The sequence below is a fragment of the Sceloporus occidentalis genome, unplaced genomic scaffold (assembly GCF_023333645.1).
Source record: "Sceloporus occidentalis isolate IW3139 unplaced genomic scaffold, rSceOcc1.0.p SCAF_105, whole genome shotgun sequence".
Lineage (NCBI taxonomy): Eukaryota > Metazoa > Chordata > Lepidosauria > Squamata > Phrynosomatidae > Sceloporus > Sceloporus occidentalis.
In genome coordinates, this window is record NW_028317085.1 from 1039821 (window position 1) to 1066147 (window position 26327).

At 39.0% G+C, this 26327-nt stretch overlaps 1 protein-coding gene across 1 annotated transcript; it reads right to left on the reverse strand.

Annotated features, from left to right (window-relative positions):
* Nucleotides 1–1114: 1114 nt before the first annotated feature.
* Nucleotides 1115–22139, reverse strand: LOC149283370 (fumarate hydratase, mitochondrial-like). Its single transcript, XM_089497606.1, has 10 exons — nt 22032–22139; nt 19035–19169; nt 17717–17827; nt 16038–16214; nt 15117–15299; nt 8691–8856; nt 6306–6509; nt 3512–3639; nt 2709–2862; nt 1115–1257 (listed from the first exon to the last, which is right to left on the reverse strand). Exons 1-10 carry the CDS (start codon nt 22137–22139, stop codon nt 1115–1117), a joined length of 1509 nt encoding a protein of 502 aa, XP_089353732.1.
* Between the last annotated feature and the right edge of the window lie 4188 nt (nt 22140–26327).

Here is a 26327-nt window from a genome sequence, read left to right on the forward strand (position 1 = left end):
GGAGTCGAAACTGGAACGTGCACATTTTAATTTTTAAAATATTTTTTTATCAATTACTTGTAAGTGACAAGTGTAGGCCCCTGACATTGATCAGGGAGTTCGATCAATAATCAGCAACTTTAAATATCACTGACAAGTGGTCAGTTAATAATGATGTATTACGGCTTCCAGGCTGACCAGCAGCAGCAGTGCTCCGTACAAAACCGGTATTAACCCCTCAAATGCCGCGTAAATTGAACGCGACATTGAAGGAGTTAACTCTGCACTGACGCTCTTATGGAGCGATCAGGCAGCGGGAGAATGTTGTGTCAGGTCCCTGTGGCAGCTGAAAACGAGATTGCCGGTTTGCCAGCGACTGCATTTGGAGCCGACAAAATCGCTCCGTGGGAGTCATAGAAGGCTCGAGGTGGCTGTGCTGGTCTGCTCACAATTGTGATGACGTGGGGGCATTTTTGGGGGATAATGTACCTGGTACGTCCCGGTCTGCAGCTACCATGTATCAGGTACGTCCCGGTCTTGAAGGGGTTAAAGAGGATATACGATTTTACACATATGTAAATCTTTACAAAAAGGTACTAAGTTCATCTATGGCGAAAAGTATCCGATTAAAGTGAGTTTTCAAAAATGGTGTGCCATTTTCTTTTAAAACAATTGTCTTATCAACTTGACAAAACACCTTTTCTCTATCATGCTGCTTGTGGTAAATAGAATCACACATCCAGACATTATTATTTAGAAAGGGATGTAATTAGCATTGGCACAAAAAACAAAACAGTTCAGAGTGGTGTTGGCTTAGAGCTGGGAAGGCCATGCAAAATATGACAACTTGCAACTATGGCCACTTCCAGGTCAGTAGATAAAGTTTACTGGAGCATAAAAAGAAATCCAGGTTTTGTGAATGTCAACATGACTGTATACAGCACTATAGGTCATGCTCAAGGAGAAAATATTTTTCCCATGGGACTGATGTACACATTTACAGCTCTGAAGAACAGCTAAAAATTGAGGCAGAGATCATTTTAACAGTTTTTGTAGACAACAGACCATCATTAATACCAATTATTTGGTATCTTCTGTCAAGCATTGAAAGTAATTTTTACATATTTTTTCACGTTTATTTGGGTCCGAGCATATCTTCTGGATTAACCCATTTATCAAACTGCTCCGATGTAACTAGCCCGAGTTTGATAGCCGTTTCTTTCAGCGTAGCATCTTCTTTATGTGCCGTTTTTGCAATTTTAGCTGCTTTATCATAACCTATAAAGAAAAGACACATCGCTTTTAAAGTATGTGGTTTTTTTTTTTATTAAACTGCAGATATTATGGCTTAAGTTTTTTCTAAGGAGCTTTACATAAGGAATCACAATGTGATGGAACTGAAATCAGCAATGCCACCATTTATCTAACTGTACAGGAACAGACACTGTATTATCCCAGTGAGCCCTATAAACAATGCATAATCCAAGTACTTTCATTTGCATTATTGAATTTGGGGGGGGGGGTGGTTACCTTAACCCCTTTGTGACAATGCTTGATTTTAATTTTTGTACCCTTCGTGACAATATTTTTTTTTAAAGCACATGACGCCAGAGCAGCTCCCCATCCTGGGGTGGGTGTTTGGTGTGGTTGAACGCCTCGCTATCAAGGCATTTCAGCGACAATTGTTCCCCAGCCCAAAAGCGATCGCCTCAGTGTATGGTGGATGTTGATGGATATTATATACATACACCTTAAATAAAATGAGACAAGGGGATTTATTCACTAAGTTAGGACTTCGCAGGATAGTTTGCATAGTTGTGCCGATACAACAGAATTCACTATGGCAGATGGGCCTGGCCCACTAATTTTCTACTGCAAGGGCTGGGACATACCTACATAATGTATAAATTAATCCCAGAGGTTACTTCTTGAGAAACCTCACTATACATTACCAAACCAGCTCCTTAAATTCATGTTTTACTGTTTGTTATCCTTTTAAAAACAAAACCAAACAAATACTGGATTTTATTGTTGTAATATTAGCTTTATATAAAATAGGGAAGATGTAAGTTTGACTAAAATGTACTGATTTATTTAAGCACACACAGCAAGTATATGAAAGAATGCACCAGATTTTTTAAATTTAGACCAAAATAGATTTGTAGGATGAATTCCATTAACAGGATTGGTCATGGGACACATTGTTTTAGTGGATACATCTACCTAAGTGCTGCATTGCATGATTATTTCTGTTGCTGTGGTTTGGAGAAGTTTTAGCACTTGATGGATAAGAACAACTCTTTCTGGATTGATTTTTTTATCAGATGTTATTTCATTATGGATAATATGGTAAGGTACATATAGGAAAAAAAAAATCCTCAAAACTCCATACTAAGCAAAAAGTTACTAATTGGTAATCACGTAGTACCTATGAATGTTTTGGCTGGCATCTTGCAGTCATCATAACATACACCAAGTTTTAAAGGATCTTTTTGTATGTCCTGATCGCGGCCAAATGCTAGGCAAAACACACAAAGCACTATGTGATTACCAATAAATACATTTATTTTTTGCTTAATGTAGCATGTTTTGAGTATTTTTACTTGATGATCAGATAGGAGAGTAGTAAGTTTAAATACTACCCTTTCCTAGCTTTTATGCCGTGTGAGAGAATGTTTGTTAACTTTTGTTTTGGTATAATAAAAAAATTATGTACGGGATGCTCTTACCTATGTGAGGATTAAGTGCAGTTACAAGCATTAACGACTCATGCATTAATTTGTTGATCCTCTCTGTATTCGCCTGTATTCCCACCACACAGTTATCGGTAAATGAAACAGATGCATCTCCAAGCAACCTTACAGAATGTAAAACATTCCTTATCTGAAAAACATAACGTTAAAGGTTCACCATAGAGAATATATGGATAAAATGTAGTTCATAAAATGGCATAGGCTTATGCCCTGACAAGCCAGGGGAAATACATTTCTGATCACCTGACATGCCTATATATTTTGGGAAATTGAGTCAAACACTAATCACAAGACAGTTATTTGTTTTATAACCACAAATTCCTGGCCATCTGTAATTTTCTTACTGTATCATCTACTTCTTGCTGTATGAACAAGGTAGCAGATTGACCTTGCTACCTGAAACAGAATTCCATACAGTTATCTACTACTTACTATTTTTGTTAGCTACTGACCTCACACTACTTTTTATCTATTGTCTACTCTTAAACATTTATACATATTCAACTAATAGCTCTAAATAACTAAAAAGTCTCCATTTTACAGGCTACATGTTCAAAAGTGACAACAATCCAAGGACTGTCCACTATATAGAATGAGTACTTGAACCTAAGACCTTCTGCACTTTGTATTAGTTGGAATTATTGTATTATACTAATTGCCAATTTACCTGTAGTTAAATAAAAACAATCATTGTTATTTCCAAGTTACCATCATATTCCACATATCACAACCTCGATCTGCTATTTGTTCTAAATTAAAAAAAATTGACGTTAACTTACAATCAAAGGTTTGAAAACATTTAATTCAAAGTGTCCATTGCTGCATCCAATGGTTACAGCAACATGATTTCCCATTACTTGAGCTGCCACCATTGTAATGGCTTCACACTGGGTAGGGTTCACTTTTCCTATAGTTAGAGAGGGGGTGAGGGAAAAAAATAGTTAATGTAAAATTGCTTTACTACATTCTGCTATATAGCTGCAACGAGGCGAGTCACATGAGCCCACTGCTAAAATGCGGCTGCTCATACATACTATGTAAGAAAGAAGCCTCCAGGAAGGTTAAGGGGGAGGGAATTAGCCAGTATGCATGTATGTTACAGTCAGGCCGGACTGGGACAAAAAATAGGCCCGGTAATTTAAGGCAGAGCAGCCCATTTTTATTTAAAACATCAGGTTTTTGGTTTTTTTTTTAACTTTAACATCCTCCATGTTAAATAAAGTTAACAAAAACTTTATTTAACATGGAGGATGTTAAAGTAAAAAAAAAAAAAAAACCCGATGTTTTAATTTAAGCCCTGTGTGGCCGCACACCCGTAAGGCCGGCCCTGGTGGGGGCTTCCAGGCCCCTTAGAGTAGCGGACCCGGTCGCAGTTGCGGTGGGCTTAAGGGGCAGGTGCCCCTTATGCCCTGCGTTAATGAGGCCGCATAGGCCCAGTCAGTCCGGTCCTGACTGGGCCTACTTTAAGGTAGGAGCCTGGAGCTGCAGCTCCATCAGCCCCTAAGTCAATCCGGCCCTGCCGCGGCCCGGCCCACCGAGGGAGGTTATGTAAAATGTGTGCCAGTGTATGGGGTGGCGGGGGTTTCACTTGGCTTTGCCTGCTCTCCTGCATACAACGTTTGTAGACGAGATGGGGAAAAGGGAAACTTGTTCTACTAGACTAAAAACAGGTCATATCTGTATTGTATTTCTGACAACAGCAACATACGGTATCATTTCCTTAGTCACTATTAACGGCACACTATATCTGCTTCTTTTGTCTTGCAAGCATTTTAGAGGGGCTTGAGGTTTTGGGTCAGTTGAACTAGAGTATATATTTTTGTTTCCTAGCTTTGGCACAGATGTTATGGAATTTCTTCACAATCCACTCCTCTATGAAGAGAGTGGTTCAACATACCAACACATCATTTATGGCGTGTCCAAGGGCTTATTTTGCAAGGAGCACTTAGAGATGCCACCAGACTGTTCTCCAATCTTTTGGACATGTGAGTCTAGTGCACATGTCAAACACATTTTCCCATGTTTGCTTTATGTAATGTATTTAGACTTCTTACCAATTCTCTGAAATTATTAAAATTACAAATAGTACATTGAAAATTGGTTCTGTATGATTTTATTTGGAAACACTGGAACTCAAAAGTGATAATGTAAGGCACTAGTGTCCAACTTCACTGGAATAGCTGGATTTTTCTCAACAAGCAGGGGAGCTGGACCTTCACATATTAAACACATCTACACATAAATTAAAATATCCTCTCTTCTATCATACCTCCACAACTCACACACACTTGTGTCACCTGGTGTTTTTTGTCACCGCTGTTTGTGCACTGCAAGCTAATGAGGTGGGGGTGGGAAGGAGACAGAATCTCTTCATGCATTTATTTAAGAGGGACCACTCATCTGTCAAATACATTAAAATACCAGGATGTTTGTAAGAATATAAGTATGTTGCTTGCATAATTATTCATATCCTGTGCTCTTCCCTAGTATACAAACTGAAATAGTCACAATAAGTACGCAAAAACCTTAACACTGGTTCCACCTATGAAAATAACTGACAAAACTTTAGGATATAATCGCACTGTTGAAAGATCATTGCTAATTTTTAGTAGGTCAAAATGTCACCACCTTGTGAATTTATATAAAATTACCGTATTTGCTCGATTATAAGACGAGGTTTTTTCCAGAAAAAAACTTCTGAAAAACCGACCTCGTCTTATAATCGAGGTCGTCTTGTAATCAGGCCTCAGATCATCCCCCACGATACCTCACAATTCCATCGGCAGCCGCCGCCGCATCAGCTGCAGCCACCGCCGCCGCTTCTGTATTCGCGGCAGCTACCGCCGCCGCCGCCGCTTCTGTATTCACGGCAGCCGCCGCCGCTTCTGTATTCGCGGCAGCCGTCGCCGTTTCTGTATTCGCGGGAGCCGCCGACTCCGTATCCGCGGCAGCCGCCGCCTCCGCCTCCGTAATCCGCGGCAGCAGCCGCCGCCTCCGTAATCCGCGGCTTCAGCATCCTCCGATGCGGCCGGATCGGAAGCTGTGACCATAACAGATGCGCGGGTCACGTGGGTCGCGCTGTTCTCACCTGACCCAGCTTCGTTTTTTACGTTTTGTGCCTATGATTCTATGCAAATCAGTCCTACCTGACAGTCTGTGCTCCTGTTCACAATTTGTGAAGAGGAGCATAGACTGTCAGGTAGGAATGATTTGCATAGCTGGTTCAATTAGGGGCACAACCTAGTGAACTACATTTCCCATGATTCCCAGACCCCTTTAAGCGTGACTGAGGAGCATGGGACATGTTGATGGGACAAGTTGATGGGACATGTTGATGGGACATATAGATCTGCTATTCCCACTGACAGGTGAGAAAGAAAAAAGAAAAAAACACAAAAACAGTGGTTTTGATTTTTTTCCCATTAGGGTCGTCTTATATTCAGGCCTTTTCTTTTTTTCCCCAATAAGATCCAAAATTTGAGGGGTCGTCTTATAATCGGGGTCGTCTTATAATCGAGCAAATACGGTATATAAAAGTCTGAAGTGATAACCGTAAAGGTCATGTTGTATTACCTGGCATAATGCTGCTTCCAGGTTCATTTTCTGGCAAGATGAGTTCTCCAAGACCAGACCGTGGTCCAGAAGCGAGAAAACGAATGTCATTTGCAATCTTCATTAAGCTACATGCAACAGTATTTAATGCACCACTCAATTCAACCAATGCATCGTGGGCAGCAAGAGATTCAAATTTGTTTGGTGCAGTGATAAATGGCAACCCTGTAACAAAAATATTAGGACATTAGTCCATTAAACATGACCACGAATTTTGGAGTCTGGAGTATGGTAAAATGCTTTAGAGCACTAAAAAATGTCGTCATGTTTTTAGAATGCTCTTTAGATCAAGAAAACCCCTAGTTTTAGGCCTCACAGTTCTTTAAAAAACTTTGAAGGCTGCTTGAATCATCACAACCATTTTCTCTCTCTAGTCTATGCATGGCTCAAAGGTCACTTTCCACAACATTATACAGTCATAGCTAATAATGTATTGTGACAGGCATGTTAACATTTTGTCAAGATTTGGTATGGCTTGTGCCAGTGTTTCCTGTTGTTGGTCTGTTAAAGTTCTTTCGCATGTAGAAGGAGAAACCCACCACAGTCAAAATCTCAGTGTTCGATCAGAGAATAGTATTAGAATACAAGTGCATCGACTTTACTGGGAGAATACATCACAGCACTTCTCTTCAATGTTAAACCATGCATGGGATACAAGAAACTCCACTTTTCTGTGTGTATTAGGATTGATACTTGTCTCCAACACAACAAAGGGCTGTTTTAACATTTCTCTGGGGCTTCTTCTTTCCCATTTACTGAACCCACACAAGTTATATCTTTTTTTTTCCCCAGAAGTGCTTTCCTTGTATGCCATTATTTTGATTGTATAATAATTTACCATAAAATAAATAAATGCATAAAATATGGTGCAAAAATGAGAAAAAAAAATTGATTCTACCATTTGTCCTTAGAGTTTACAAACACCCAATCTTTTTATATTTTTTGCATGTTATAGGGCAATAATTACAAGTACCGTTTTGCTATTTCAAAACCATTTTTCCCAAATCTGTTTATTCTGCCCCCATGTGCTATTTGGGACATCTTTGAAGCCATCCAATGCAATTTACCCCATCAAACTATTTATTTTTGAAAACTAGACACCCCAGGGTATTTCAGTTCAGGTAAGGGGGTGGGGGAGGGTTTTTGAGCAAGTATGTGTGATTGTGGAATGAATGAGTATTTAAATGTTTGTGAATGAGTGTGTGTATGATAGCATGGATGTGTAAGGTGGGTGGTGGTGGTAGCATGGCATAGGGAGGCTGTACTCCTATCATCCCCAGGTTCCAGCATGTACTGGCTGCCTTGGCTTGATAGGAGTGTGATTGCTGAATGTATATATATATATACATACACATCTCCAGAAATGCCTTTTAACCCCCTATATGCCACTCTGCCCCATGATATGCATTTTAACCCCCTATATGCCACTCTGGCATATAGAGGGTTAAAAGGCACATCATGGGGCAGAGTGGCAAATAGGGGGTATAAGGCATTTCTGGGGGCAGAGTGGCAACCCTGGGGGCAGATGTGCATAACTGGGGGGGGGCAGGTTGGCAAATAAAAGGAAATAAAAAAAATATATATTTTTCCTCAATCATAGCTTTTATTAGATATGAAAAAATTGTTTACATGCATTAATATTTACTAGTAAAACTTGTTTCTATAGGGTAGTCTTCTATTCAGGCTTTGTTTTTTTCCTAAATTAATATTTAGATTTTGGGGGGGGGGGGGGTCGTCTTATAATCGAGCAAATACGGTACCTTTGGTCATGAAAACTAAAGTTCTCTAAATGGAATATAAAACATGGCTAAATACAAGAAAAAAACTAAAAGCGTAATTTTATTAAAACTGAATAAGGAATGCAAGTAATAAATATTTCCACATCTAATTAGGAATATATATAGGAAGTCACAATGCAACCTGAACCACTATAGAAGTAAAACTCTAGTCGATGTGAGTAAGCAAGCCAGTGAGCTCAGCTTGTAGAGAAATACTCAAGAGAACCAAAAATAAGGTTGGCTTGCTGTGCTCCACTCTTGACAAGCTGGGATAAGCCAGGCATTAGCCTTGAGTCAAGCTCAATCAGCTAGAGTGTCCACTTAACTAATTATTTTAACACTATTTTTCCCCAGGAGCAGCTTGCTTTTGTCTACAGAGATACAGTTAAACTGCTGAAGGAATAAAACAGTAATTTTAATCAACATTTTAAGGCCTGTGTTGAAGAATATTACAATTTTTATTAAAACAAAAACAAAAAAAAAAAACTTGGGCTAGGCAAAATTCTCAAAAAGAACATGAATGCACATTTTACATGTCTTTAACAATAATAATAAAAAGAAAACTTACCTGTAAGATCAGCAATTTTCGCAGCAATTTTCTCAGCAAATCCAATCCTAGTATTTAATCCAGTTCCCACTGCTGTTCCACCTGCTGCTAGTTCATAGATTCTTGGCAATGCGGCTTGGATTCTCTGTATACCATATTTAACCTGCTGTACATAGGCACTAAACTCCTATTCAAACGGAAAAAATGGGATATTTAAAACAGCTATATTATAATGCTTAAATATCGATAGTCCTTCTTGGTTTATTAAATATGGCTAATAATATCCCAAGAAATTGTGAAGGAGCACAGACACAATTGAAAATTAGTTTGGGTGACCAATATTTGCAATTCAAGTATTGTTTTTTGTTCTAAACCCCAACAACTGCATTAACAATTACAAACCCACTTTTCTACTGGTGTTTAACGATAGAAACTGTTGCAAAAAAAAGAAAAAAAACTTTAAAAATTAGCAAATTTATGCTGCCTACAATATTGTGTTGTGGTAGTTGCAGCATTTGGCAGTTAGACATAATAGTATCTTGAATAGTATCCATAAAACTAGGTTTCCACCAACAGGAAGTTCTAGTAGTTGACAAGAAACACAAAATACAACCACATGTGTTTGGCTGATATACACTATATGAACAAAAGAATGTGGACACCTGACTATCACACTTGCATGACTTTGTTGGACATCCCATCCAAAACCAAGGGCATTAATATGGAGTTGCCCACTCTTTGCAGCTATATCTCTGCTTTTCCACAAGATTCTGGAGTGTGTCTGTGGGAATTTGTGCCCATTCAGCCCAAAGATCATTTATGAGGTCAGGTACTGATCTTGAGCAAAAAGGCCTGCCTCACCATCAGCGTTCCAATTCATCCCAAAGGTGTTCAAGGTCAAAGCTCTGTGCTGGCTTACTCCTAGGCGCTTCCACTTGACATAGCATAGCAGACCAGGGCAGAAATTTCATAAAATGACTTGTGGCATCCTTTGAGTGCCACATTTAAAGTCACAGATCTGTTCAGTATGTCCCATTCTACTACCAATATTCATCTATGTGTGGAATCTTAGGATGTGGAGAGTGTGGGTAGGAAGAGGTTAACTGTTTTATGCAATTTGGTGATAAGAGTCTGATACACTGGGAGGTAGTATTGTTCTGTTGAGGAACATGATATATGGTAGAGGGCATAGGTCATATTACACAGCTGGTGAGAAACTGGACCATAAGTGTAGACTCAGGGTCAACTTCAGGGCACAGGATGTCTGCTTTAAATAACTGAAACCACACCCATATCATACATATTAATGATATGTAGGTTAGGCTTTTGCCTTTTATGGTAAACCCAGAGATATTACAAGTTTGCCAGCCTTTAGTAGCAGTTTACTTATTTCTTTTGTTATCAATGTATATATAGTGTGTGAAAATGTAAAGCTGGGAGATTTGCCTGCTTTTGTGCAGATCTCCCTGCAGCTGCTTGTATCCGGAATAAACTTTTATGCATTCAAAGAAGTCTGGTGGTCAGCACAACGTTTGATTTCCACAACATATGTAAATGGCATGCCTATATGCCTTTATCGGTTAGCAATGAGTGTGGCTGAAGTATCTACACTCAATTAGGAGCAGTGTCCATATAGTATACTTAAATCATTTTTATAAGAAAAATTATGAAATGTGAATAAAATAAACTGCTTTTAAACTGAATATGCTGTAAGACTAACAATCTGATTAAGCAATAGGCTAAAAAAAACAAAACAAAAAAAAATAGATAAATATGGTATGGGGCCCAGGACAAGGTCCACTTAGATGTGACAAAAGGGTAGCAGCAGAACATAAAAAGGTTGTGGGCAAGAATTAACCCCTTCGTGACAACAGCTAATTGTATTTTTTGTACCTTTCGTGATGATGACTGTTTTAACATTTCTGCGGTGCTTGTGTTTAGCTGTAATTTTCTTCTTTTCCGTTTACTGAACCCACACAAGTTATATATTGTTTTTTTCAGGACAAGGGCTTTAGATGTCATTATTTAGATTGTGTCATATCATTTACAATAAAAACAAAGTATAAAATATGGTGAAAAATTTAGAAAAGACCGACTTTTACTGAAAAAAAAAAAAAAAACAAAAAAAAAAAAACCCCAAAAAAACTGTTAAATAGATTCTACTATTTGTCCCGAGTTTAGAGATACCCAATGTTATGTTGCCTTTTTTTCTACATGTTATGGGGCAGTAAGTACAAGTACCATTTTGCTATTTCAAAACCATTTTTCCAAAACTGTTAATTCTTCCCCCATGTGCCAATTTGGGTATCTTTGAAGCCAGCCAATGCAATTTACCCCATCAAACCATATGTTTTTAAAGACTAGACACCCCAGGGTATTTCAGATGCTAGTATTGTAACTTTCGCCATGCACCAATTCTAACACCAGTCTTTGTCAAACTTTGTGAAATTTATTCCCCCCCCACACACATTTTATATGTCATACAACACCCCAATATGTGTACAGCGATACCACCCATGCATGGGTTTGCCTGGCTGTTTGGTGGCAAAAGGGCACATTTGGGGCATGCATATTTTTCCAATGTTGAACTTGAACATTTGGTCATCCACTGCCCATGCCCTTTATGGTACATCTCTGAGCTTGGCCAATTCAGTGTGCCCCTATAAAACCATATATTTTTGAAAACTAGACACCTTAGGGAAGGGGCATCCACCGTGCGGCACACGGGCCAAATGCGGCCCACCGGACTTCGAGGTGCAGCCCGTGTGAGCTGGACTGGACCCCCCACAAGGGAGGGGGTTGGCTGGGGCATCATATACATCACTACACATGGGTGCGGGGGCATAAATGCACAAAGGGGGCAATACACAAGGTTGTGGGGGAGGCATTAATCAATAGTAAAGGGGGTCTGGCTGGGGCATCAATACACAAGGGGGCAAAAATAGAAAAGAGGCAGTTAATGACAAAGCAGTGTAGAAAATACATTTTTTATGCTTTAGTGTGGCAGAGCCTGACCTTGTGTGTGTGTTTTTGTGTGTCGGTGTGGCAGAGCCTGTCCTGGTGTGTGTGTCTGGGTGTCGGTGTGGCAGAATACCGTATTGGCTCGGATATAAGCCGCTCCCTAAAAGTTTGGTGCTTTTTTAAAGAAAAAGCACCAAAAAAAACATGCTGCCACTGTCCCCCCCCCCCCCCCCCCCCCGAGATATGCTGCCACTGTCCCCCCCCCGAGATATGCTGCCACTGTCCTCCTCCTCCTCCTCCCCCCCCCCCCGAGATATGCTGCCACTCTGCCCCCCGCCCGACTTACCAGAGCAGACTCCCGGGTGTCTTGCGGGGCCAGCGGGGGACATCTACGCAATACGCATATACAACTTCCGGTGCCGGCACTCAGCGGATGTGCCGGCACCGGAAGTTGTATACGCGTATTGCGTAGATGTCCCCCGCCGGCCCCGCAAGACACCCGGGAGTCTGCTCTGGTAAGTCTTGGGGGCAGAGGTAAAACGCATCATGCGGACGGTCACCGGCTGCGGCGATGCGGGTAAACAACCTCCGCAGCCGGTGACCGTCCGCACGATGCGCTTAGACAACCTCCCGTGCCGGCACCCCCCCCATGGAAAGTGCTGGCAGGGGAGGCTGTCTGAGCGTATCGGAGAGTAGGATGCAGGTCCCCTGCACCGCTGCGGGGGATCTGTATCCTAACCCCGCTGCCTGCCCGGCGCTAGACCCCGAATATAGGCCGCACCCCCACTTTAAAGACTTAAAGTGGGGGGGGGGGAAGTGCGGCCTATATTCGAGCCAATACGGTATATTAAGAATAAAATAAGGAGAAAAAAAGCACTTCTATTTGAAAAATCTTTTACTCATCTACAAACTAGAAAAAACCTGCTAAAGAGATTCTAATATTTGTCTAGAAATATCCAATGTTATGTTTTTTTGTACATTTTAAAGGAAAAAAGTACAAGTAACACACTGCTATCTCAAAACCATTTTTTATTCTAAATCTGGCCATACTGCCCACTTATTCTATTTGGGACATCTCTCAAGCTGGCCAATTTAATTTACCCCCATCACAGCATATATTTTTGAAAACTAGACACTGCAGTGTATTTCAAATGTTGGTATTTATTTCTATATATTATAACATACATACATACATACCACCAAAAAATTTCCAGTAGTATTTTGTGGTGCCCCCCCCCCATTCTAATTAGGTATGAATTCACAGCTCCTGGTGTATGTCACTGCCAAACAACTCAATATGTGCTCAGAAACATCTGCTTTAGGGCTAAAACAACTAATCGATAAAATTGATAATAATCGATAATGAAAATCGTCAACGATTTTCATTATCGAATCGATTTTTATTGATTATAAAAAGAGGTTTCTTTCAGAAATGCTCTGAAAAACTCCTCTCCTTATATAATCCGACCTCAAACAGAGATCGGATTATAATACTAGAATCCAGATCCCCGCAATGCTGCAGGGGACCTGGATTCCTCTCACTGTCAGCCAGTGGGTGTCCGTGCCCTCCACTTCCATACACCCCTCTGACTCCTCCCCCCTACCATAAACCGCTCTGCCTCTCTCCCGACTCCCTGGTGTTTTGTGAACCTCCGTTGCTGACAGGCACTTTCACTGCAGCTTCATAGAAGCCTCAACGTAAGTGAAGGGCAGTGACCGAGGCTGTCTGTGCGATGCAGACCCCCACCGGCTGACAGGGAGGATGATCCTCTGCAGGAGACCTCGATTCTCTGTCAGCCGGTGGGGTTTTCACGATGTGCACAGACAGCCTCCGTTACTCACCTTCACTTACACTGAGGCTTCTATGAAGCTGCAGTGAAAGTGCCTGTCAGCAACGGAGGTTCACAAAACACCAAGGAGTCGGGAGAGAGGCAGAGCGGTGTATGGGAGGGGGAGGAGCCAAAGTGGAGTATGGGAGGGGGAGGAGCCAGAGTGGAGTATGGGAGGGGGAGGAGGCAGAGTGGAGTATGGGAGGGGGAGGAGGCAGAGTGGTGTATGGGTGAGTTATAGTGGTGTATGGGGGGGGTATAATGAATTTCAGGGTAGCAGAGTGGTGTATGGGGGTGTAATTAATTTCAGGGAGGCAGAATGGCATATCTGGGGGAGTTAGAGTGGTGTATAGGGAGTATAATGAAGTTCAGAGTGGCATATCTGGGGGAGGCAGAGTGGTGAATCAGGGCGGTGCAGGGCATTTATGGGGAGCGGAGTGGCATATCAGGGTGCACAGTGGCATATAGGGAGGTATAAGGCATAAATGGGGGCGAGTGGCATATTGGAAGTTATAAGGCATATAGGGGGTATAAGGCATATCGATATTAGGCATATCAGGGAGGGCATAAGACATATCTGGGGTTAAAAGGTATATCAGGGGGCTCAGTTGCATATCACTGGCATATAAGGAGTATAAGGCATATCGGGGGCACAGTGGAATCTCTGTCATATAAGAGGTATAAGGCATATATGGGGGCAGAGTGGCAAGCTGGGGGTCAGATGTGCATAACTGGGGGCAGTTTTGTAAATAAAAAAATATAAACAAGGCTTTTTTCTCAGTTTTTATTAAATATGAAAGTTAACATATGAATTAATATATACTAATAACTTTGTATTAAAACCTAGTTTGAGAAACACTGATTGGGTTCTTGTAGCTTTTATTATTATGTCAGTAAAATAAGAAGGTGAATAGAGAAATGCCATTGCAATAAAGAGATGAAAGTGTAAATTATATGTTTTTTATTACATTATTTTAAAATTCAAACAAATTGCATTTTTTATCCGATTAATCGAAAAAATAATCGGCCAACTAATAGATTATTAAAATAATCGTTAGTGGCAGCCCTAATCTGCGTAGTAGAGTGATACCACCCATGCATGGGTTTGTTTGTTTTGTTAAATGCCAGTATTTTAACTCTTTCCATGCAACGATATAGCGCTAATTTTAGGACTTGCTCATAAAACAACCTTTGGTAAAAATAAATACAATTTAAAATCAAATCATTGTGATTAGTAAACTGAACTCCATTGACTTGCATAGTTGAATACAGTACATGTAGGAGGGTCTGAGAAATATCTTGAGAAAGCTTTTAAACAGGTGGCTTCAGATTTTGGTGTTGCTGAATGTCTCAACATTAACGCATTACAGCAACAAGAATTGTAGATTGCTTTCTATACCCGTTTAGACGTGCTAAGCACATCAACTGTGGTCAACTGGATGTCTGGCACAGGTTAAATTGTTGCAAAGAAACGTTGGTGTAATGTAATACACATAAGGATCAGATTCATCTGATTTATTGCGTACCAATACATATTTTATGGACCACTGCATTACAGGGTAATACTATCAAGACGTCAAACACCAATGGTTCCCTTTTAACACTTTTCCAGCAAATAAGTCATTTTTAAGCAAGGGAGGTAAATACACAAACATACCTGTCCGAGACTAAGTGGCACAGCATCCTGTGTGTGTGTACGGCCAATTTTAATAATGCGGTCAAACTCCTTGGATTTGGAGAGCAAGGCATCATAAAGTTTCTGTAAACCTGGCAAAAGCACTTCATGTACCTCTTTTGCAGCAGCAATGTGCATTGCTGTAGGGAAAGTATCATTTGAGCTCTGTGGTAGAAGAAAATAACCAGTTTTAAATTTCATATGAACACAGATACACGTGTGGCTAGTTTATCTGGCATTATTAGGTTTTAAAATTCAGCTGTTATTTTACAGAAGACAAGGTCTCACGCCATACAGGGTAAACTTTCAAATACACTACAAATATGTGGTGCACAAAAAGCAAAAGTGCACAGTCCTCTCTTTTGCCTCCTATTGTTTACTAAGTTTATATGTGTATGGTATCGACCAGTCCTGACCAGGTGGTGCTCAGTTTATTAAAACTGTAATAAGATGCAGATTAATCCCCTTATGCTATTTGAGCAAAAATATGCACTTTTGATAGTAACTGAGGGATTTACCGTATTGGCCCGATTATGGGCTGCACCCCCCCTTCACTTTCAGTCTTTACCGTGGGGGTGCAGCCTATAATCTGTGTTTAGCGCAGGTATGCGCAATTCGTGTTGCCCGGGACATGCAGTCACTCTGCCTCCCAGATAAGCCTTATACCCCCCACTATGCCACTCTGCCCCCCCAGATAAGCCTTATACCCCCACTATGCCACTCTGTCCCCCCCAATATGCCACTCTGCCCCCCAGACTTGTCCCCATGATCCAGACTCCCTGGTGTCTAGTGGGGGCAGCGGGTGGACGTGAAGTAACCACCATATCACATAAATGCACCATGTAGCAGCATATTATAAGTCACGCTTAAAACAAACAAAAAAAACTGTCAAACTGACTTTACCTGGCTTTTATTAACATGATCATTAGGGTGAACTGGATCTTTGCTTCCCAGTTTTCCACCCATCATCTCAATAGCTCTATTGCTAATTACTTCATTTACATTCATGTTTGTCTGCGTTCCAGAACCGGTTTGCCACACAACCAGTGGAAAGTGATCATCCAGTTTGCCAGAGGATACCTATGAAAGCACAATAGAAACCATCATATTTAGTTGCTTGTCTTAGGTTTAAGGGATAATGAAACCCAACATTACAAGAGCTTCACACAAAAAAGATCATGCACAGACACAAACGACATCACACTTAGGAGGGACCGATTGGTGGTGCGAGAAAGAAAACTTTTGGATTCAGATCTGCGCATATAAATGTGCTTCTTGTTATATTGAAAATACTAATGCAATTCAGAAGAAAGGGGCAATACCTGCAGTTTTCAAAGGATATTTTTACTTCTGTGAACAGACAACGAAAGGACTAACCTACTACTCTTTACCATGAACAATCGTAAAGGTTCATAAAAGCAATTTCAAGGGATATCTTAATCAAGGCAGAGCCTGCATAAGGCAACCTACGACCCATGTAGCAACTCCATCTTAAAGAGAGGGTATCCTTTATTGCTGTTGCAGCTCTGGAATTCAATACTTCTTGCTTCTATGGATGGATGCTACATATAGTGTGGATGAATAGATTTGATTCCATCTTGCATTAGGAGTACTTTAAAAATTACCAGATTCACTGGTCTAGTTGTCATATGGGATTCCTCCCATTTGGACAACTGGCTTTATTTTGAAGAGTCAATTTGTTGGCCCTAGTATGATTAAGTGTAATTAGAAATATCTTGGATAGAATTACTTTGGCAGTGTCAGGTTTTTTTCAGGGGGGGTTAATCTTTATAATTAAGAATGTGGAAAGTCAGTCTACCACATCATGATCCTGCTATAAATACATCAGAGAAACATTTTCAAAGGGTATTTGTGCAGCCTGAAACTAATCTTTAATAAGATACTTTACATTTGCTGTGATGGATTGCATTAGGGACAAATTACAATATCAACACTATTCTTAAATAGCTTCTTATTGTCTATAAACATGCAGGATTGAAATAACAACTGAATGAAAGGGAATGTGTCATATACATGTGTATAAAATAAAAGTGCAATTTCATTCCGATGACTGAAATCCATTCGGGAAACTGTTTGTAAAGATCAGTATGATGTTTGAGACACTAAGGGATATTAAAACATGAAGGCCAATGAATCTTACTTGTTTCTAAATTGCTAGTGTGTCATGTGCATTATTACAATTATCATACTATTCCGGATCTAATTTTCATCATGTTTTCAAATAATTGCATTTTTATTAGATTTTTGCGTGGTTTATAGTTTAGTCCTTTCATTGCCTACAAGCCGTCTCTCGCCACCTGTCTCATTGTCCCCTAACTTCCTAATTGATTGTAAGAGTGCAGGATCAGGGTCCTCTCTTTTTCTGTACTTATTGTCAATTACCAATTTTAACCTTTACCATAAATTTTCCACTCTCCCATTATTGTGTGCTACGGAATCCACCAAGGCTCTATAAATGAAATGTATGTAGATGTGCAATACGATAATGGTTTCTACACACACATATATACACATATATATACATATATACATACACACAGATATCTGTAGCCATTCCCTACCTCGTCAGCAGCTTTGATTATAAAATCAGCAATTTTCGGATCAAGGCCATAATCCTGATTGACTTCAGCAGCAGCTCTTTTCAAGATTCCAAAAGCATGTATCACTGGAATCTAAATAATATTTCAGAAAGACAAAAGGGAATATCAATTTTATTGATATTCAAAAAGACATTCTACCACATTCAGAAACAAAAAGAACAGCATGGCAGTGGTATAAGCACCCTGAAAGAGTCTGTACAATATTTTGTAATAAAAAAAAATACTTCCTGACTTTCAATGGCCAGTTTTTTTTTTTTGGTTTTTTTTTTTTAAGTGACCTCTCAGCTATGTTTTTGTTATAGCATTGCAGAGTTCAGCCCCTCTCCTGAGGGTTCAATATGCAATCCCTAGGTTACTCCCTGAACCATCCCCCATGCTTCTATATCACAGTTATGTGCTTAAACACCAAGTGGGTAGACCTTTAATTTGGATTTACTAACAAATGAGGGAACTAGATTTGTATTTCTCTTCCTGCTGCTGCAATTTAGTTTCTCCTACTCTTCCATACTTACTCAGTGGAAAGGATGCCCAGTTGCTTCCATAGCAACTACCGAAGGAGCCTGGGATCTTTTAAATTGTTTTTTTTCTGCATTTGTTATGTGCAGATTGCTCCGCTTGTGATGCATGGAGCAGGCATACCGACATAAATGCAACAGATTAAGCAGGCAGCTTCCCTAGGGGAGGTCTCCCATTAGAAGGGAGGCACAGAACTTCAGATGTCCTCCTAGTATACTACCCAGAGGATAAGCAGGCTATATCTAGCAATGGTGAGGAAGGTGGAATCCCTAGAAACCAACTGACAGATCCTTCTCTGATTTAGCCAAGAGAAAGGATACTTTACTTTTATACCCTACAATTAAGGAGTCTACACACTAACTTTCCAGGGTGATTTGGTAAGACACCAGGCAGGCTGTGGAGGGTTTTCCTCTCCCAAGAGAAGAAGCTTTAGAGGTCTTTTCAGGGGCAGGTCTTCTTCCGTGACATTAGAGAATGTTCAGGGAAAATCTTATTCCTATTGGGGCTGTAGCAAACAATTATGAAGTAGGCCCCACCACAGTCTGTGAAGGTAGGAAACTTTGGGGACATCAGTGTGTCAATGCAGTCAAGCACTCCTAGGTTTTGCTTTTCCTTTTGTTTATCTTTGATACAGTTCTGCTAATACCTGTTCTGTTAAACAAGTTACGTTTTACATTTGGTTTTAGGCCTCTCTTTAAGAGTACAAGATCCTTTAACAAGCCATAGGTGTCACAATAAATACCAACAGTCAGAAAGTACTTACAGGCATTCTTTCAGTCCCACCTCCTATCTTGAAGTTCATTGTGGACCGCACTGTCTGTGCCCCATAATATTTTTCATTTGGAACCTCAAGGTCACCAAAGGTGTCTGATTCAATTCTAAAGGAACCGGTGCTTGCCTGAAGGGCCAAAGAAAAAAAAATGAAACATTAAAAAAATCCCAAACTTTTACAGTGCACATGATGGCTGACATTCGTTTAAGAGGATAAGTCAGAGACAACTTTTTTTTTAGCAGATTAACAGGAATTTACCTTTCTGCTTTAACATACTGTACAAATTATAAAAAGAAACACAAGACACAGAAAGATGAACTCCAATTTCAAAATACAAGACTTTTGAAGTTCCTCTCTTGTTTTGTCTTTGGAGGTTAAGTACAGCTGAACAGGGATGACATTCTGACGCCTCCTTAATGGATTTTTTTTTTTTATAGTGGTAGGTTAAGAAAGGATTAATTGAAAAAGTATGGGGTGGCATAAAGTATAGAACTATGTATATGATCTTCCTGTTTATTTAGCAACCTGGACTGCGAAAATATTCAGTGCAAGAATTTCCTCGCTTTCCTTAACCCAAAATTAATGGGGGTTTTAAGGGTCAAAGTATTGAAGCATAAATATTCTTTACTAGTGTTTGGTAGGTAAGAGTGTATTCAACAAAAACATCAAAACCCGCTTCTTTAGAGAAGCATACACAGCTTCCCTGTCACTAATACAACCCCACACTACCTCTCACCTTTCTCTGTTCCTTATGTTTGTTCTCATCACCCCATTCCCTCAAGATTGTAAACTTGCGAGCAGGGCCCGCTCCACCTAATGTATCAGTTTGTCTTAGTCTGTCAATTATAGTATTGTCATATCCCTTCAATATATGTATAACTATTTTTTGAAGAGCTGCATAAATTGTTGGCAATATATAAATAAAAGTAATATTCAGCATTAAGCCAAAGTCACATGAAGCATACATTCACCAAATAAACTGTGGTTGGAAACATTTTTTCCCCTAAAGCTAATGGTAGAGACCACCAGTGTTATCTAGGCAGATTTGATGACTAGTAAATGTTTGCAATTTGACCATTGCAACAACATAAGCACTAGTTCTGTAAACAAAAACAAGGACTCACATAGAAAAACTAACCAAAGCCATAGTTCACGAACAGGACAAACAAAACTAGCTGGCTTGATTGTGTAGTGTCACAAAGGGTATATGCAAGGGAAGAAGCCCAAACTTTGTCCTACCTTCATCTGTAAACACCTGTCACTGATCAAAGTGCTGTCACGTCAATGTTTCTGGTTTTGTGTTTTGATGCAGTATTTGCGCTTTAAAATTATTACCCAATGTTTAATTTAAGCAAGGCGGAATTTTATGAATTGTTAGTATAGAATTTACATATGTAGCATGAAAATGCATTTTATACCACTCCATGCAAATTCTTCTCACAATGACCTAAGTAATGGCCACCTTAGCTTGTTGGCCAATTTCTCAATAGGGTTTTTTTTTAGTTTAATATGACTTCCAACCTGATAAAGTGAGGTCGACACTCTCATAGGTTTCACCCTAAAATGAAATTGTAGTCTAAAACTAAAAACTTACAATAATGTATTACCATTTTTGTCTTTGAACATATGTAGATACAAATGCAGACACCTATACACATACATACCCAACGAAAACAAATTACGCTTTTTTTTTTTTCTTTTCTATAAGCTATCCCAGCCCATGAATATCCAAGTCCACATGAATAAACTTAGACAGACAAACTTGTAGACCAACTGGTATATAATACCATCAAAATATGCTTACTTAAAAAAAAAAAATTAACTGGTCATGTGTCAATATATTAGAAATCAGCTGATGTATGCTAGAAGAAAGAAAACTTAAAGTATATATATATATATATATAAAAAACATTAGATGTAATTGGACAATTCAGCACCACCAACGAATGCATATTAACCCACTTGCAACTGACCTACCAGGTACCTCATCAGCACAATTTTATACTCAATTTCTATTATAATGTATATTAGGTAGTGTGGTGGGTGTTGGTTAGTGTGGAATTAGATAGGTAGGGTATTAAAAAAAAACATTTAAAAATGAAAAAGTAAAAATGTGTTTGTAAATCCCATTTTTACATTTGTTTTCAGAAACATTTTTTGCAGTTTTTTTTTTTTTATTTGTCCAAAAAACAAAACAAAAAAAACACCTTGCCCACTGTGACAATTTTCCCTAAATTTAGCTCACTATCTTTTTGAGTACTTGTATCGCTTAAAAAAACAAAAAACAAAAAACTTTCACTAACAAATCCTTTCAGTGTTCTGTGCTAAAAGTTGATGAATACACTGGGCCATGATTATTTAGGTGACAATTTATATTTCTTGATACAATGAGCACTCAAATACATAAAGCTTTTACTTTTTGTTTGTTAAGAAGAAAAACAAATATGTATTTGGTATTACGTATGCAGTCAGGGAATAGTATCGTAAATAATTAAAAAGAATTCCGATGGTTTGTGGAGATTTTTTTTTTTTAATAATTTGTGCACTGAGGTTTTTGTTGAGTTATGGCTCCAAAATACACAAAAGGGTTAATATTCGGTATAATGTTATTTATTTGGTCGCAAACATATAAACATAACGGCATGTTTCTCGGTATTTCTCTTGGAGTCAAATCTAAAACAGACAATGATATGCCTTAGAAACACATAAAAAACTCGGTCCCCTGGTTGAAGTTTAGGTCCATTTGCTGTCACGCAGGACCTGTCAGGTATTCCGTCTCTGGCAACACAATACTAAACCAACGGTAAATATCACAAGAGCTATTGACGAGGCATGCTGTTTGCTTTAAATGTCGCGGCATACGAAAATGTAAATTTTTGTTTAATTTACTGCCGTAACAAAAGCTCTTCTTCTACTACTAGGGCACCAAAGGTGACCTTCAACAACATACACGCTTAACTTTCACGTCTTCACACGCATTGCACTCACCATTTTGGACAGTTTCACCGCAAATGTCCGCCCAACCCCTGCTGACAAAAGGTTCCTACTGGAGGGGCTAGAAATTAGAGACTGGATGGAAATTAAAGTGCGATACATGGCGGAAAAGAGAGAGAGGACAGCAAAGCCTGAAAAGAGGAAATAACGAAATAAAAACCCCGCCTAGGAAAGCTTACAGCCAATCAGGACACGAAAGGACGGCTGTAAGCGAGAGCCTGTCATATATGCGCTACTGGCGAGTGCTACGTTGGTGAGGTGTGTGGAGTTATATTCTATATCCAGCAATCAAAAAGCAATAAAAGAAAACGCGGAACTGGATGTTTAGGCACACGTGCAATATGAAGTAAGATGGATAATGCTAATAATAACGCGTTCTACAAAATAATAAAGGAAAGACAGAAGGTTGTGTGGAGAGAGCAAAGTATATTAAGAAAATAAACAATGTCTTCAAAACTGCAATTATGTTTTAGAGTTAAAGGGACGCTCCAGCAATTATATGCTCTTTAATGCATATGCTTAATTAGTGTCCTTGTTCGTTAACTATTCTCTTTCTACTCCTTTTAGATGGGTGGATGACTTCTGCAGTATACCCCCATATGCTTTACTGCTTTCTGTGTGCGAAAAGAAGACCACAGAGGGTCTTATTTTTCTTTTCTCGAGAATGCTCATTAAAGTACTACGTTGTTTAACACCGTAAGGACCAGTATATAGTGCTGGGAGTTATGCTGTACTGTACAGCATAACTTCCACTACCATATACTGAGCCATACATTCGTGTTTGAAAAAAAGGCAAGCAACCACTACAAATCTTGGCAAAGGATTTTGGTAAAATTGTGCACAGAAAGGCTTAAAATATCATTATGTGAAATACCCTGGGGTGTCTAGTTTTCAAATACATATGGTTTGATGGGGGGTAAAATTAATTGACCAGCTTCAATTTTTCCCAAAATAGGACATTGGGGCAGAATTTTTAATATGTAAATATTCAAGTTGAAAAACTGAATTGTGCATGTCTCAAATGTGGCCTTCTAGTCCCAAATAACCTGACATGGGTGGTATCACTGTACTCAGGAGATGTTGCTGAACACGCATCGAGGTGTTGTTTGACAGATACATAAACCAGGAGCTGTAAATTTAATATATTACGTTTATTAAGTTTAATAAAGGCTGGGAGTAGAATGAGTGCATAGAAAGAGTTAAAATACTAGCATTTTAAATATTCTGTGGTGTCTAGTTTTCAAAAATATATGGTTAAAAAATGTCCCAAATAGGACATAAGGGCAGTATGTTTTGTAATAGCAATATGCTAATTATACTTGTTGCCTTATAGCCATACCTGGGAACTCTCCGGGTTTGACCCGGAGATTGCTGGGAGAGCGATGCTCCCTGCCCATTTTTTTCATTTACATGGGGGTATTCCCCCCGACGTCAGCAGGAATGCCCCCGAAGTCAGCGGGACTGTCCACCGACGTCAGCAGGGGCTCCCCTGACGTCAGTGGGACTGCCCGCCGACGTCAGTGTGCAGTCCTGGCCGTGTCCCACGAGGGAAGGCTCTGGGTAGCCGGAGCCGAGAAGTTCCCATGTATGCTTATAGCTTTCAAAAATCATGAAACATTGGGTATTGATAAACTCAGGACAAATAGTAAACTATATTTAGCAGGTTTGTCCATTATTACCTCTTGTAGAAGAGTAAAAACAAATCAAGAAAAAGTCAACAAAAATACCTTTTTTCCCCTCAGTTTTTCACCATATTTTATACTTTTCAAATAGTAAATTATATGAAACAAGTGCATTTGAAGAAAACCCTACGTGTCCTGAAAAAAACAATATATAACTTGAGTGGTTACAGTAAAGAAGAAAATTATAGCTAAACATGAGCACTGTAGAAATGTCACGAGGGTACAAAAATAAAAACCAGTTTGGTCCTTAAGGGATTAATCTTACACCTAACTAGATGCCTACAAAATCCATCACTTAGTGCAAGTGTACCTAGAAGAATTGATGCTGTTTTGAAGGCAAAGGTGGTCATACCAAATATTGATATTAATTTTGATTTTCCTTCCGTTCACTCACTTTGCATTATGTTAAATAATAAAAAATAAATTACTAACATGTCTATTTTTAGAAGCATGTTTTCTTTGTAACAATTTTTTACACATGCCTAAAACTCGCTCATTACTGTATAAAGTAATAAAGCCTGTGGTACCAAGGACACAGTGGACAGTATAATAATCCATATATACTGTTTTACTTACAGGTACCTAAAGCACCTTGACTGCCTTTTAAGGTGTAGCTCTAGAAAAACTGGTATACAAATATCCATGACTAAATACAGGTTGGGACAAATATATTCCATTTCTACTTAAAGCCTGACTCTGACTTTTGTTTATACACATTGCATTACTGGAAATTGCCTCTCTTTCAAAACAAAGGGAAAATCTGAGGGTGCCAAATGCACATGGTATCCACTCTCCTGGTAATAACAGTGTTGTAATGGACGAGATATAGTAACAACCAGACATTTTTTCGGGGGGCAAAATCTCCGGAAGTACATAATAAATTCTCTGTTTATTAAATAATAATAGTCATGCAATGAGACATTGTTTTAGCTTTAATGGATAATCTCAGTATAATGCCAATTGGCTCAAAGACATAAGGGCTCAATTCGATGACATTTTGCATTACATTAGCAAGCCCCTTACTTGCCTCTTCCCACATTAGTTACCCTAGTATGTGTGTTTACATAGAATGGAAAGGTGCAGGTACATAGAATACATACATTCAATAGCATTGGGGGGATACCTCACATAACTCACAGAGTGAATCTGAGTTACATCAGAGTGGCCCCTCTGATGTAACTCAGATTCAGCCTCTGACTTGTTCTTTGGTGTAGTATAACCAGCCCTAACGAGCATAAAACATACATTCTGTAAAACATTCTGATTTATTGATTATCAAAATATGATCACAAATTCTTTAAAAAAACTGGTCATACCATTGACATTGATAAAGACAACACAAATGTAAAACAAAGACAAACATTAGCCAAAACTATGGTGGAAAGGCTGCACTTTTATTAAGGTTAGCGTGTTTTATACAACCTATTTACTGAAACATGTTAGTCACAATAGCACATTGTATATTAGACTTGTGCAAATCGATCAAAAACAATTCAGACAATTTTTTTGATCAATGATCAGTGACGTAAAATGGCAATAATCAGTGGTCGCATAGCATTTTATGAGGTTACAAAGTATTAAATATATATTGCAAAAAATGTTTAAAATTATGAATATAATCACATAAGATCACTTGTACGTGACAAGTTTAGGCCACTGAGATTGATCTGCGAGATCGATCGATAGTCAGTTACTAAAAGTGTCACTAATAACTGATTGGTAGTCATAGTTAACCCCTTAAGGACAATGAGCGGTCCCTAAACCCATTCAAAACAATGCATTTTGAGCCCATACATGTACGGGCGTTGTCATTAAGGGGTTAATTATGTATTAAGAATGTTTTATTTTTTATTAATAATTTCTGTATGTTTTTGAGGGTTTTTTTTTTTTTTTAGTTTATTACATGGATGACCCCTCTCTCTAGAATGATGGGAAATGAAGGGGTTATCAAGTCATATTGATCAGATCACCCATAATGGTCAATAATGATCTTGATTGGCTCTGCAGCAGAGCCTTAACTGACAGCGGCCAACCTGGAAACACCGTTTACTTCCAGGCTAGTGCTGTTGAAGATTTTTTGTGAAATAACTATGAAATTGTTGCAAGGTCTATACAGTTGTGATCAAAATTTGATTACCCTTGGAGAATTGGTAATACCTGTATGTGATAATAAATGGTCATAAATTTTAAAATCAATGCCAACATGTCACAATTTCTGCAAACTTTTGAGCACAATAGCATATTGATGAGACAAAGGCTTCCCTACTGAACTGGAAATCTGAATTCTATATTCAGTTAGCCTTCGATGTTTGGAGGCAGGACACATTAGTTGAACAAAACATCCATTGCATAAACTTACTCGAACTCCACTACAAAATTATATACCATTGGTATTTGGTTCCTATTAGATTATACAAGATAAACAGTTTAAAATTTGACTCAGGGTGTCCTTCTTCAGGGAGTTTGATTTTGGTGGAATTGCGTAAACCTTAACTCACTTAAATATGATCTAATCATTTTGATATGATATTTCCTTTCAAATCTCTCTACAGTTATTTCTGTTCTGCATTGATTTACGTAATAGAATTTCAGAGAAGCCTGCTGATTC

Excerpts from the sequence above, each read along its gene's own strand:
- LOC149283370 (XM_089497606.1), bottom strand. The coding sequence starts at position 22,139 with ATGTATCGCACTTTAATTTCCATCCAGTCTCTAATTTCTAGCCCCTCC. Across the intron at positions 16,215-17,716 it reads TAATCAAAGCTGCTGACGAG|GTATCCTCTGGCAAACTGGA; the intron begins GTAGGGAATGGC and ends GTGCTTTCATAG. Across the intron at positions 2,863-3,511 it reads ATGTTTTCAAACCTTTGATT|ATAAGGAATGTTTTACATTC; the intron begins GTAAGTTAACGT and ends TATGTTTTTCAG.